The sequence below is a fragment of the Cygnus atratus genome, chromosome 4 (genome assembly GCF_013377495.2).
Source record: "Cygnus atratus isolate AKBS03 ecotype Queensland, Australia chromosome 4, CAtr_DNAZoo_HiC_assembly, whole genome shotgun sequence".
Lineage (NCBI taxonomy): Eukaryota > Metazoa > Chordata > Aves > Anseriformes > Anatidae > Cygnus > Cygnus atratus.
In genome coordinates, this window is record NC_066365.1 from 61,492,697 (window position 1) to 61,504,948 (window position 12,252).

The 12,252-nt window shown below is 41.8% G+C and overlaps 1 protein-coding gene across 12 annotated transcripts in view; it reads left to right on the plus strand.

Moving 5' to 3' along the window:
• Window positions 1-1,198: 1,198 nt before the first annotated feature.
• LDB2 (LIM domain binding 2) overlaps window positions 1,199-12,252 on the plus strand; it is a 217,832-nt gene continuing 206,778 nt past the window's right edge. For 2 of the 12 annotated variants that reach the window (XM_035568996.2, XM_035569004.2), the window contains exon 1: window positions 1,370-1,746. In XM_035568996.2, coding sequence (XP_035424889.1) covers window positions 1,615-1,746 — 132 coding nt within the window. In that variant the 5' untranslated portion in view covers window positions 1,370-1,614. Of the gene's footprint in view, window positions 1,747-12,252 lie in introns of all 12 variants that reach the window. The other 10 variants (XM_035569002.2, XM_035569005.2, XM_035569000.2 and 7 more) reach the window with 9 other exon arrangements.

Below are 12,252 nucleotides of genomic sequence, written 5' to 3' on the forward strand. Positions count from 1 at the left end.
TACAGAAATAGTTTTGCTAAACAGCAACTGGTATTTCAAAGATAAATTGTGATCCAGATCAGTGGTCAGCAGAATAAAGTGATGCACTTTCATATTCTGTCCTGCAAAGAGAACTCGGGTTTTCCAGATTTGGCCAAATATGGAAATGTAAAAAGGCAAGGAAAATTGGGATTTTGCGAATCTGTCTTGAAATATTCCTACATTTGGTTGGATTAAAATGAATTTGGCAGTGGGTGATAATGCTCCAGCATTCTTTTAGGATTACTACGTAAAATTCGAAAGCGTAATGGTGCATGCCTCGATTTCCCGATCTGTGAAATGGGCGAGCGTGCAGGGCTGATGCCAAGCGCTCCGGCTGAAAACCACTGTGAACACAGCCTGATTGTTACTCTCTTAATCATATTAGTTAACTAAATCTGTTCCTAGAGTGGTTCCATTTGCTTGAATGAATTTGCATGAGAGATTAATTCAGCGCTGTTTATTGTTGTTTTTACATTTATTCAGCACTGTAAATAATGCCTGATACTTTACAGCTGTGTGTAAAGGCAGGCTGTGCTTCGAGGGCTTTTTTTTCCCCCTTTTCCCCCCAGGTAATTTGCAGGTTCCTCTCCCAACCCTCGCACTTTCCCATGGAGCGGATGAGCCCATTTTGTTTTCCTTGGATTTTCAGGACTTTTCCTTGAGGTGACAGCCCCTTTCCAGCACTTCCACCCAAGTCTGCTTCAAGAGCCCCCCGAGGGGGGCTCCTCGCCCCCCCCCACCCCCCACGACTCCCTTTTTGGTGTTTTTTTGGCGCTTTTGGGTTCACTCTCGCCGCTCTGTGCGGCCAGGCCGGGGAGCCCCTGAGGGAACGGGTCGCCTCTAGGGGCGGCTGCCCTCAGGTAGCGACGGGGGGCGCCCTGCCCCGGGGGAGCGGGGGGGCTCCGTGTTTTGGGGCAGATCCCCCCCAAACGCAGCACCCCCCGGGGTAGAGGCAGAGGCAGGGGAAGGGGCAGGGTCCCCCCCACCGCCCCCGGCCCCCAGGCGTGGCGCAGCCCCGTGTGGAAGCAGCGCCGAGGCTCCTCCGCGTCCCCCCCCCCCCACGCCCCAGGCCGCGGGTGGGCACCGCCTGCGTCCCCGGGCTGGCTCAGGCAGCTTTAAAACCACCTATATGCTAACGAGCCCGGCTGCCAGGTTCCCGAGGGGTCCTGGCGGGGAGAAATTAAAACCAAACCTTGGACCTCTGTCAGGCTGGGAGAGGAAAATGATATTTTCGAACTAGTCCACAGCGTGGACAGGAAATGACCCCTCCAGAAACTGCTTCTTTAAAAACGAGCGGTGGTGCCTGAAGCCATCCAGCTCTCCGGAGCCTGTGCTCTCCCTCTCCCTCCCGCTCCCTCCCCGGCTCGCTCCTCTCCTCTCTTCTCCTCTCTTTCCCTCTCCTCTCCGCTCCCCCCCCGCCCCGCCGCCTCCTGCTCTAGAGGGCTCCCACAGCAGTTCCCAGCCAGTGTGTGCAGCCTGTATGTGTGTGTGTGCGCCTGCTGCTACTTTGTACTGTGGAGAACACACAGCCCATGTGCTCTGTATGGATGTTGGTGATACTCTGGGTAGCTTGAATCGCTGCAAGCAGGCAAGATGTCCAGCACACCACATGACCCTTTCTATTCTTCTCCTTTTGGCCCATTTTATAGGAGACACACACCATACATGGTGCAACCAGAGTACCGAATATATGAAATGAACAAGAGGCTGCAGTCGCGTACAGAGGTAAGTCCCTCAGCCTTGTTTTACTGTGCATGGAGCGTGCTGGGTTTCAGCCTGAATTCCAGCTGAAGCGTCCCATTAGGCAGTGCAGGATATGCAGGCATGAACCCTAATTAATTTAGTAGTTTAATTGGGTAATCCCTCATTATGTTTCCATGCAGAGCAACTCTTTGAGTAGATACCAGCTTAGGCTGAAATCTTGAAATTACAGCACAGCACTTCAGGACTGATTGTAATGCTGTTCTGAGGAAATTTCTGTGCCTAGCGTGTTGTTTGCTCGGGATCTGTCCTGCTGGCATTTGCAGCTATAATATTGCAAGGTATCTCTTCAGCTTCTGCACAAAACTAATCCAGAACCGTTGCAGGTTTAGGGGGAGAGACGAGCCTTTATCTGCTTTTGTTTTGTAAACTCATTAAAATTAAAAATGAATGCTGACAGAAAACAGGAGCGGAGTTTTTAAAAACTTGTGCCTAAGCTGCACTTAAAGGTGGAACACATGTCCAGAGCAGCCGACAGAGAAATTCGTGTTTACATTGGGAATGCGGTTGCTTTTAGCAAGAGGGATGATCTGTTCACGACTTTATCGTATAGCTGTCAAAAGTACCTAATAATGTAAACTACATTCACTGTTGCTTATGCTTTTTATAATCTGTTAGTGGTTTACACACCCAGGCTCCTGCACCCAGATCAGCTACCACAAAGGAAAATGCTAAATGGAGAGGGGAAATACTTTTGTCACTTAGGGGAAAAAATAATTGTGGTGGCTGCATCTTGTTATTTATGTGGTTAAATAAAGCACACTTTTTGGTCTGCTGAAGTGAAGTGTGTGGACTGAACCCGGCTGCATTTCTGCCCATGTGGCTGTGTTTGTGCAGCAAACATCCTTGGGGCTGCAATTTTGCATAGTAGTTTCCTAGTGGTGCCCTGCAAACACTTCTCGAAAGTATTCATCTTTCGTAATTAATAGCGTCACACAGAGGCAAACGCCTGCCGAATTCGTGTCACGAAGCATGGTGAAGGATTTTAAATTGACCTGTTTGCTGCATTGTAATTCTTGACGAGAACATGAGGTTATCATAAAACAAAACACACATGCATGCCTGAATTGTCAGCTAAGCCATGGAGGGGCTGTGACGTTTAATGTATATGATACAGCTAACAAGATGTGACCTGCTTTCGGATTGGCTAGCTGCTCGGGGGAACTGGGTTTCTGGCACTCTTATCGCTGCCAGTCCTAAAACACTGCTCTTGGGTAATTGTTAAATACACTTCAGGCTGGCTGGAAACTCGAAGCAGCTCCCCAAACCATGGGAACTGCTCCTCAGTTTTGCCCCAAGTAGTTGGTTGTTGATGGTCGTTGTCATTTAGCCATTGGTGTTTATTTTCTTTTTTTTTTTCTCTAAACTGTTTGTCAGTGTCTTGCAACTCTGTTCCTTACGTTCCTGTACATACTAGCATCATAATTTCTAGACTTTTCCAAATGAATAGAAGTGTGTATCATTAAGTGATTCCTTCAGGGTTTTGTATAGAAGCTGTTCTGAAAAGCTGTCAGTGTTAATTTCACGTATTATTTTAGCTGTACTTTTAGTATTTTATTGGGTCAATTTTCCTTGACGAATGTTACACTCAAAAAGTTTTCGAGGGACTTGTGAAACAACTTCTCCCTCCTGCATGGCTGAGGTGTGCTGAGAGGGACCAGTTTCATGGCAGGCTTTCCTGTTGGGTGGACTGTTGTGAGCAAAAAGCAGTAACCCGCTCCTCCTGCCATAGGTTCCAGCAGGATTTTACTTTGACAGATAGTGCTTAGTCAATGAAGGCCTTATGCTTAAGGGTTTTTCTTCATTTGTTCACAGTGAAATATCTTTGCCTTGTGATTGTTCAGTGTTTACATTCTGGTTGTCTTTTCTAATTTCTGAGCTTGTTGCTGTACGTATTGTTGTTTATTGAAATATATTTTTCTAGCTAGCTTCATGTCACTTCATTCATCCTCCAATTAAATCACCTTCCTTAATAAAGAAAGTTTTTGGAAATTTACTTCCCTGGGATGCGTACAGTGACTAGATGCGGGGAGCCTGCAAAGAATCCTGCTGCCTTCTTGGGCAGGTTGGGAGTGGAAGTTTCAAGTAATTTTCTGCACTTCCACGCATGTTTGTGCTCAGTTGCTGAAGGCTTCTGGAACATGTATGACTGGCTCTGAATTTCTTAAGTCCAGACTGATGGAGCCTCCTATGTCCTGGAAGGAATGTGCTTGTGCTTTGGGTGATAGAGGTTTACTGCTTGAGCATTTCTCTTCAGGCAGTCTTTGAAATAATGTGGGCACTTGTCTGAGGGAGGCTGCTTGCACTCAGTGAGCCCCAGGGGGTAGGTGAGCACAAGTAAAGCAGCTTAAGGGGAAAGGAATTACAAAGAAACTGCCCAAAAGACTGGGGGTAGCAAGCTGTCAGATTCCACTTGGACCCAACTTCTGGAGAGAGCCAGTGGCAAGTGAGGATTTCTTTTTAAAAAATGGAAACCTACAGCTCTTACTCCGTCTTCCATCCCAAACGTATGTCTGGAAAGCCTTTGGGATTGGGTTGTTTTCCTATGGAATTAAAGTGTTCTTAATAATCTTTTAGAGTCAGATTCTCTGCCGTCCCTTGCAGTGGTGGAAGTTCCAAGGCAGAGCAAAATGTACGTCATTGAGTGAAGTTGTACAGAGGATGGATAGAGGGCTTGTGAAAGGAGTGTGTTTGTAATGTCCATCTGCCTCCTCCCCTCCATCTGTAGAGCCCACCTTTGTAGTAAATCCCTGTAACTTCTCTACAGAGCTTGCAGGTAGGTGAAAAGTGATTCAGTAAAAGCCCTGGGGTGGTAGAGACACCATCAGGGAAGGCACCAGGAAATGCCATTTCTGCTCCTGCCCCGCCAGCAGCAGGGAGGATGGTACATGGGGGAGGTGGAAAAGTCCTGAGAGTGGCTCTGCTCTTAGGGACCCTCACTGAGAAATCCGCTGCTCCCACTCTGGTTTGTGTCAGCATCCGATGGGAAGGAATAAATAGCCTCTGTGAAGGATGTGCTCAGCGTGTTAAGCAGACAAAATACCGTGTGATAAATAAAGGTCATTTAGATGCAGCATGGATATCTTTGTTATTCTTGTTTTCTTTAGGAAGAAACACTAGTGATGAAAGTAAAGAATCAGCAACTCCAGCCCGTGCTAGACGTACAAACTTTTGCTCTCCAAACTTGTTACAACTTTCTGGGCTCCTCAGGCAGAACCTACAGCTGCCTTTTTAAATTCAGGGTCAGTCTTAGGCGAAGAATTCCAATCACACCCAGGCAGGGGGTGGTTTTATGATGTAAGTACTGGCAAAAGTCCACTACCTAGCTAATTCTTATGTGATCTAAAGTAAATTGGGGGGCCAGAGTTACTAACCAACATACAGGAACACCTTAGCTTCCTTAAAAGTTGCTCAAAGAAATCTAATCTTGTAATACTTTTTTTTTTTTTTTTCCTAAATGGAAATGAATACATGCTTTCTTAATAATACTTGGGAATGTCTAGTGCCATTTTGTAATATATCAACAATCCTGTTTTAAAGAAGTAAAATGCATATTTCAATGTTTAATAATCTCTGGCAGGTATAAAGACAAATCTTATTTACTTCCATCACAGTTAACTAACTTTCTGGTTAACTGAAATACAGCTGTTTCCTTGCATGTTTGTGGTTTTAAGGATTTCATGACTATTCACTCAAACTCAGTTTATCTCAATATTTTTATATCTATATTAGTTTAACATTTCAAGGAAGAAAGCCTGTTGTGACATAATCAGCAGTTTCTAAAGTCCTAGGTAGCAGATATGCAATGTAGGTAAATTAGCTTAAATATTTTCTCTGTTCTTCGTAAAACTCGATGTTAAAAAAAAAAAATTCACACAAGAACTCTTTTCCTCTTTGATGTTGTAAATCCTTTTCCATTATAATACTTAATCATTTGAAATTGCTCACACTTAAAAGAAAACAAAAGGTGATTATATCTTGTATATAATTATTTTTCAGTAGCATTACAGCGTGCTGTGCGTAGATCACTTAAAGTTGCTGACAGTTTAAAGTTTGAGGCGTTGCTTTATTGCCAATAATCAAAGAAATGTATCAAGCCCTTCACTTGTTTATTTAGTCCTCTATATTTTTAGAACTTTGTCTATCATGGTATATTAAATTCACCTGTCTCTCTTTCTATTACAAGAGAGTAGAGCCCTTCTGGCTAAGAGTGTTTTAAAGGTGACTGGAAAGCTTGACTATTAGCATATTTGTTTTAAAGACAATCAGCTTAATCAAATCGTATCATATTAAACTCCTACTGAACTGTATAGTGAATTTTCAAAAGTGGAGATTTCACGATGAAAGAAAACTTAAAGCAGATTAAAAGGAAAATAAAGAAGGATGTTATGATTATTTAAGAGCTACTAAATGAACTGGAAGCTTACACAGACATTCATATTCAAGCAAATATTTAAAGCAAAGCAAAGCAAAACAAAAATTTTACAGTTTAATGGAAGTCTCTTATTTTACTTCCTTGCATTGCTACCCGATGAAATAATCTTCTCTTCTTCTTCCTCCTGATGCATTTTTAATAGATTAGTCATAAAAATATGTTGTGACATCACATTTGTTCACATAGCAACTTAGTATCACAAACAGATCTGATATTGTATACATAAATCTGAGTTTGTCCAATGAGTTTGCTTTTCGGAGGGGAAACATAAACTTGTGTCTCAAAGCATTTTTGAGGAAATATTCCTTCATCCACAAATATAGTATGTAGCAATTCTAGGAACACGAGTAAAGTATTTTCAAAGCCTACTTTTAAACCACGCTTTGCTGAAATTGAAAGGTCAGTTTTAAAAGAAAACCCTTGAACCCATTTAGGCAGACACGGACTTCAGAATGAATTCAAGGCTTTTTTTTTTTTTCTCTGATTGTCATTTTATTTCATATAGTCTTTTTCATCCCTTTAAAAAAAAAATCAGTTGCAGCTGTTTTCAATTAAAATTGTTACAAACTAACAATACTTATGAGGCTGGGGAAAAAAAAAAAGACTACTTCCTTTCCATGCTGATCCTTAGCTTACAATCAGGGATGTCTTTTGCTGCCTCCCCCCCCTCACGTTATAATATAGAATGTAAACTGCATGCTGTAGGGTTGGGGGGCTTTGGGGGACAGGGGCTGGTGAGGGGGTCGAGGGAGAGTCAGTGTGAAGTATTAAAGCTGGATCTCCTCTGTAAATTACTGTGATGCTTACTGGATCATTTCTATGAAGAAACCTTTTCAACCCTTCGTTTTCTCTCTCTCTTTTTTTTTTTTGTTCTTTACTATTTAAACCATAAATCCACTTTAAAAAAACCCTTAAACTCAGTCTTTCTCCAATGTAAACAAGATTTACTATGCAGATCAAGTCTCAAAAATAGAAAAATAGAAGCTTCTGGATAGTGAGAAGGAACAAAATAGAGAGCATTACAAGGACCCACTCTTGTACTCTTACTTAAACAGGAGTTTTGCCTGCAGTTGGATTGCAAGATTAGATTAAAAAAAAATATTGTTTTTGGTATATACACTTCCTTTGTTTATAGAAAAAGTGTATGGGGTAGGCTTCTAAACTCATTGCAACATTTTTAGCTGTACTCCTCTCTTCAAATGGTATTTGTTCGTATCTTTTTGCCAAAAGTTGCATATCTGCTGTAAACAGGCATTCCAACCAAGCCGATAATTTGGTTGCTTCCTTCCCAAGCAGAGCTTGCTTTCCTTCACCGTGCTGTGTAAACAGGCCAGCATGTATCTTCATTTTGCTGGGTGCTCTTTTCCAAAAGTGGTTCCTGGGCTACTCAAAGACTCAGAGGGGTGACCCTGGCAGGGACAAGGTTGCCCCCAAATGGCTGATGATCAGTAGTCTCCAAAAGTGCCTGAGGTAGGACAGGGCCTGTTGGTCAGGCCTCAGCGGTCTTATTTTTTAGCCAAAAATAGTAGCGAAAGAAACCTTTCTGAAATGCTGGCTGAAATCTCTCTAGGCTTGTGTGTTTCTTTTCCCCAGTCCTTTCTTTCAGGGTTTGGCTATTGAATTCATGCTGAATATTCAGTTCAAGATTACTACTAGAATACTGTTTCTATCTCTTACATTCTGGTGGATGGCCATGCCCTCCTAAACTGAAGCCTATAAGTTACTGATCTAAGCCAAATCGTACTCTTGGTACTTCAGGGGATCAACTACAATCACCTGAGGGCAATAAACCTCTGTGGAAACAGTCAATGCTTCTGGAGACAACTCTGGCACTTCCATCCCTTATGGGGCTAGTGAAAAATCACTGACCTGGAAAAATGAGACCTTTGCAGAAATAAAATACTGGGGCTTGGTGGCCTTCTAAGCCTATCAGCTCATCAGGACTGAAGCGTGTTGGTAGCGTAGAGTCTTTGCAACAGCCATAAATTTTACAGAAGCAGGCTGTCCTTTTCTCGAGACGTAGGTTCCCTTGGCACCACCTTGCTGCCTGCTTGTCAAGACCCCCTTGCAGGGAGCCTCCTGGCCAGGCTGCTGTTCCTGTCCACATCATGCAGACCTGAAGCATGAGACTTGGGTGTAGCTGGCTTATTTTTTATGAATAACTCATCAGTAGTATTCATAACTCTGCAGCTAAAAGGTAAGCGTCAGACTAGACCTTCTCCCTAAGGTCTTTCTATTGTCGGTGCTCAGTACTTAGCCAGGGCAGAGTCACAAGCTCACAACTGACACAGTAAAGCTAGAACTTGACGTAGATTTCTAAGTGTGCTTAAACTCGGCTGCCTGGCTACTTGCAGACTACCTGCTGGATTGTTGTATCCTTCCAAGAATCTGATAAATTAGAGCATTGCTGTCATAACTATTGTGTGTGATCTGCCCTACCTGCTGATAACCATCTTGCCTGATCCTAAGCCACAGGGTCAGCTTGCCAAGCCTAGGTAGCTGAGCAGAAACTAATTCATATCTGTCGGTACCATTTGTGTGTGTGCCTAAAAAGGGAAGGGGAAAATCTAATCTCAGGGTGTAGTTTTGCGATCAGATTGCTCACGTACAGCAGATTCAATATCTGTCCAGATCCCATCCATTACACGGCTGCTGGCTGCAGACTAGAGCATCCTTCGGGATCCAGAAGGGTTGCACAGGCTACTTGGGTACCTCATCTGTTGCATTCAGGACATGAAGGAAACCTTGTATGTGAATAACAGTGATCACATATGGGCACCCATGATTAAGGCAGACCCAGGCATAGACCTAAATGTCGACTCACTGTGCTCATTCTTCAAAAACTTACTACGTGGAGAAAACAACTGTTCTTGTTTGAGTGTTATTATGTGCAGACTTGCATCACCTATGCAGCAGACTTCTTGTTTTTCCTTTGGACTTTCAAGCACTTGTTTCTTCAAATTAATTTTTTTTATTAGGTTTATTTGCTAAAGCAGTAAATCGATTGAGAGAATGATGACTTTCACTACCTTGCATGTTTACAGTATTTCGTGTACCTTATTGTGACTGGTGTTGCAGTTGTGTAGTTTTGCTTCAGCCACTAGAGGAACATTGTCTCAGAGGAAGACTTGCCATCTGTCCTAGGGCAGGATACAAAGAGATTTCTGAAATATTAACCACATTGGACAAAAAGAAATATTCTAAATTTTTAAATAGAGTAGTCACATGGAGCGAGGAAGAAGTTCAGAAACCACAAAAGTAAAGAGTGAAACTTCTTATTTTTATTATTTAATCTGGAGCACTCTCACTTTATCCCTCAGGAAGACAGCCAGCGGCATCAGTGTTCCTAACCAGCTCCTTTTCTATGGGGTACAGAACCTCCAGCTTCAGCTGAGATAGGCAAGGCAGGCATGAAACCTGCTTTGCCATTGGGTTTGCAACCAGGATAGTGTTGTGGGTTTCGTTGTTGTTTGTTTTTGCAATTGGTTAAAGGGAATATGAAATGCCACATACTCAATCCCTTGTATTCTAATAGTAACTTGCCTTTTCAGATCAGTGTCACTGTCTTCCATAATTCTTGTTTCCACTTTAAGCACTGAAAATCTTTCACATCACAATAATGCTGTTGTGACTAGTAAACACCATTAAGTAAAAGCAAAATAATTCCTTTAGAGCAAATGAAAATTCTTCCTGTTGAAGTTGTTCTGCATCTTGCAAGACCCTCCTTTTTGGTACTCAGCCAACATTTCTCCACCTTTCTTTTTCTCCATACCAAAATGGTAAAAATATCAACAGGTTATGGATTCTATATGTGCATTTGCAACCATACCACTTGCTTTACTGCATGAAGGCAGTAAAATAGCTTCACCACCTCTACCTAGACTTAATCACTGGAGTATCAGTTAACCCTTAGGGTAATTAGGTAATAATGTTGTTGATGTGATTCGAAGTATCATTTTAAGCAATTAGAAGTTCAGATATAATGTGCTGCAATTATGCATTATATAGCACATCTATCTGTTTTACAGAGCAAAAATTACCATATGTTTTGTGGGAAGCTTGGCATTTTACACCGAGTGGAGTTCTGCTTGTATTTACGAACAGCATGCCTGTAAACTATGGTAATAACTCTTTGAAGGCCACACCTATGCACGTTGCTGATTATGTTAAAAGGCATAGGCCTGTTTTAATGAATGTGTTGGCATGAATAATGGGATATGGAAAGGCAACGCTCTGGGTAAAGGTTCATTACCTGAGCGCAACAAATACTACGTGTAAAATTTCCATGACTATTCACTTGAGTTTAACAGTGAATTTGCTCTGGCTATGCTCATGCTCTTTATGTGTTTCTGTGCATGTTTGATCACTGGAGTTTTATTCTCACAAATAATTGCAGAATGCAAATTTCAAGTTGTTAAGGATTCTCAAAAGAAGTTGTTTATTTTATATGGGCTAAGCTGAGAGGCAGTGTTACTGTTTTGAGTTTCCAGAACCTCCCAGGTAGAACCATGATCTTTAGAAATTAAATACACCAGAGACAAATCTCTCATTGCTTTGCAATGAGGACTGACAGGTGTATGCATATAAAGCAAATTAACGTCAATGAGTGCTGGCAATGGGAAATTAAAGATCAGTAAATATGATGTATTTGGACTTTTTAATTTTTTTCCATAGGGCAGGATATACTGCTTACCATGTAGTTACTTTAGAAAAAATGTAATATAAGATTGCTGAAAAAAATTAAAAGCTTCCTGGCATTATAAGCTCTAGTTCAGCCCAGTCAGGGATGAGAAATAGTAACATGCGACATATGACCACTTACAGTATATAGTCTTAACAGAATATTACATGCTTATAGCACACTGCTTGTTATGAAAGACAAACATATGTCTTAAATTTGAATAATTAATGCATTGAAATAAATTGTTACTAATTCCTAGCAACTCTGAGTAGAAAGAAGTGGAGTTCATGAGATTTATTATTTGATGTGAATGATTAGCTCCGCTCTTTTCAATACCTCTTAACACTCTGTCAGGGTTAATAATGCAAAGTAAAAAGATCGGTCAAGATGCCAGCACACCAAGTACATCTCTTCTGTGACAGTGCTGCAAGATTATTTAACACCCACATCAAGAGCATCCTGAAGCAACTGAGTTACACCTTGACTGATTGTTTCATCCAAAGGGCTGCACTCCTAAATACGCAGCATCGCACAGACTTCCTAGTACAGAGCGGTGTTAGCACTGGTATGTAACCTGAAGCCAAAACCTGCGTGTCTAGACTGACAAGAATCCTTCCAGTTGAGCCACTGTGACACCTTGTGGCTTACGAAGTAACACAAGTATCTTTTAGAAAACAGGTAAAAATCCAGAGGTTAGTGGGTGTTGATAAATGCCGTCTCATACGAGTATGAAGAGAAACCTCTTGGCTGGATTGCTCTGCTGTGTTTTTGTGATACAGTAAAATTAAGCAATAATGGGCTCATTTCTGTTCAGAGCCCTTATAATACGTATTTTTCTGTGATGTGATGTGTCATAAGATGGGGCATCACTTCAGTAAGTCTGATCTGCTCTTATCTCCAGTGCTCTGGTGTTTGCTCATCATTCAGATAACGTAAAGAAACATGGTTTTGGCTGCAGCACAGAGTAAATATTTTGTTTGTTTCCAACCATTAATTTGGTTAACCAAAAGAGCGCTTGAAGCGATTAAAGTACATTTTGGTGCTGAGTCCGTTCAAACAGTAGCAGAGTTGAATGAAACAGATACAGAAAGCATTTGGCAATGGGCACACAACTCTGTAAAACCCTGAATTTAGTGGGTTAAATAGATCAGTATTTCAGCTGTAGGTAATTCATGAACTGCTTGCCTCACAATGAAGTTATATTTTTGTGAGAAATTCTTGATAAACTTAAAATTGGACCGATAATGCATTGAGCTGAGATGGAAGTCTGTAGCTCTAAAGGCTCAGGACCTTACAATACCTGATGGTACTACAGAGTCATAGAACCACTTAGCTTGGAAAAGACCTCTAAGAT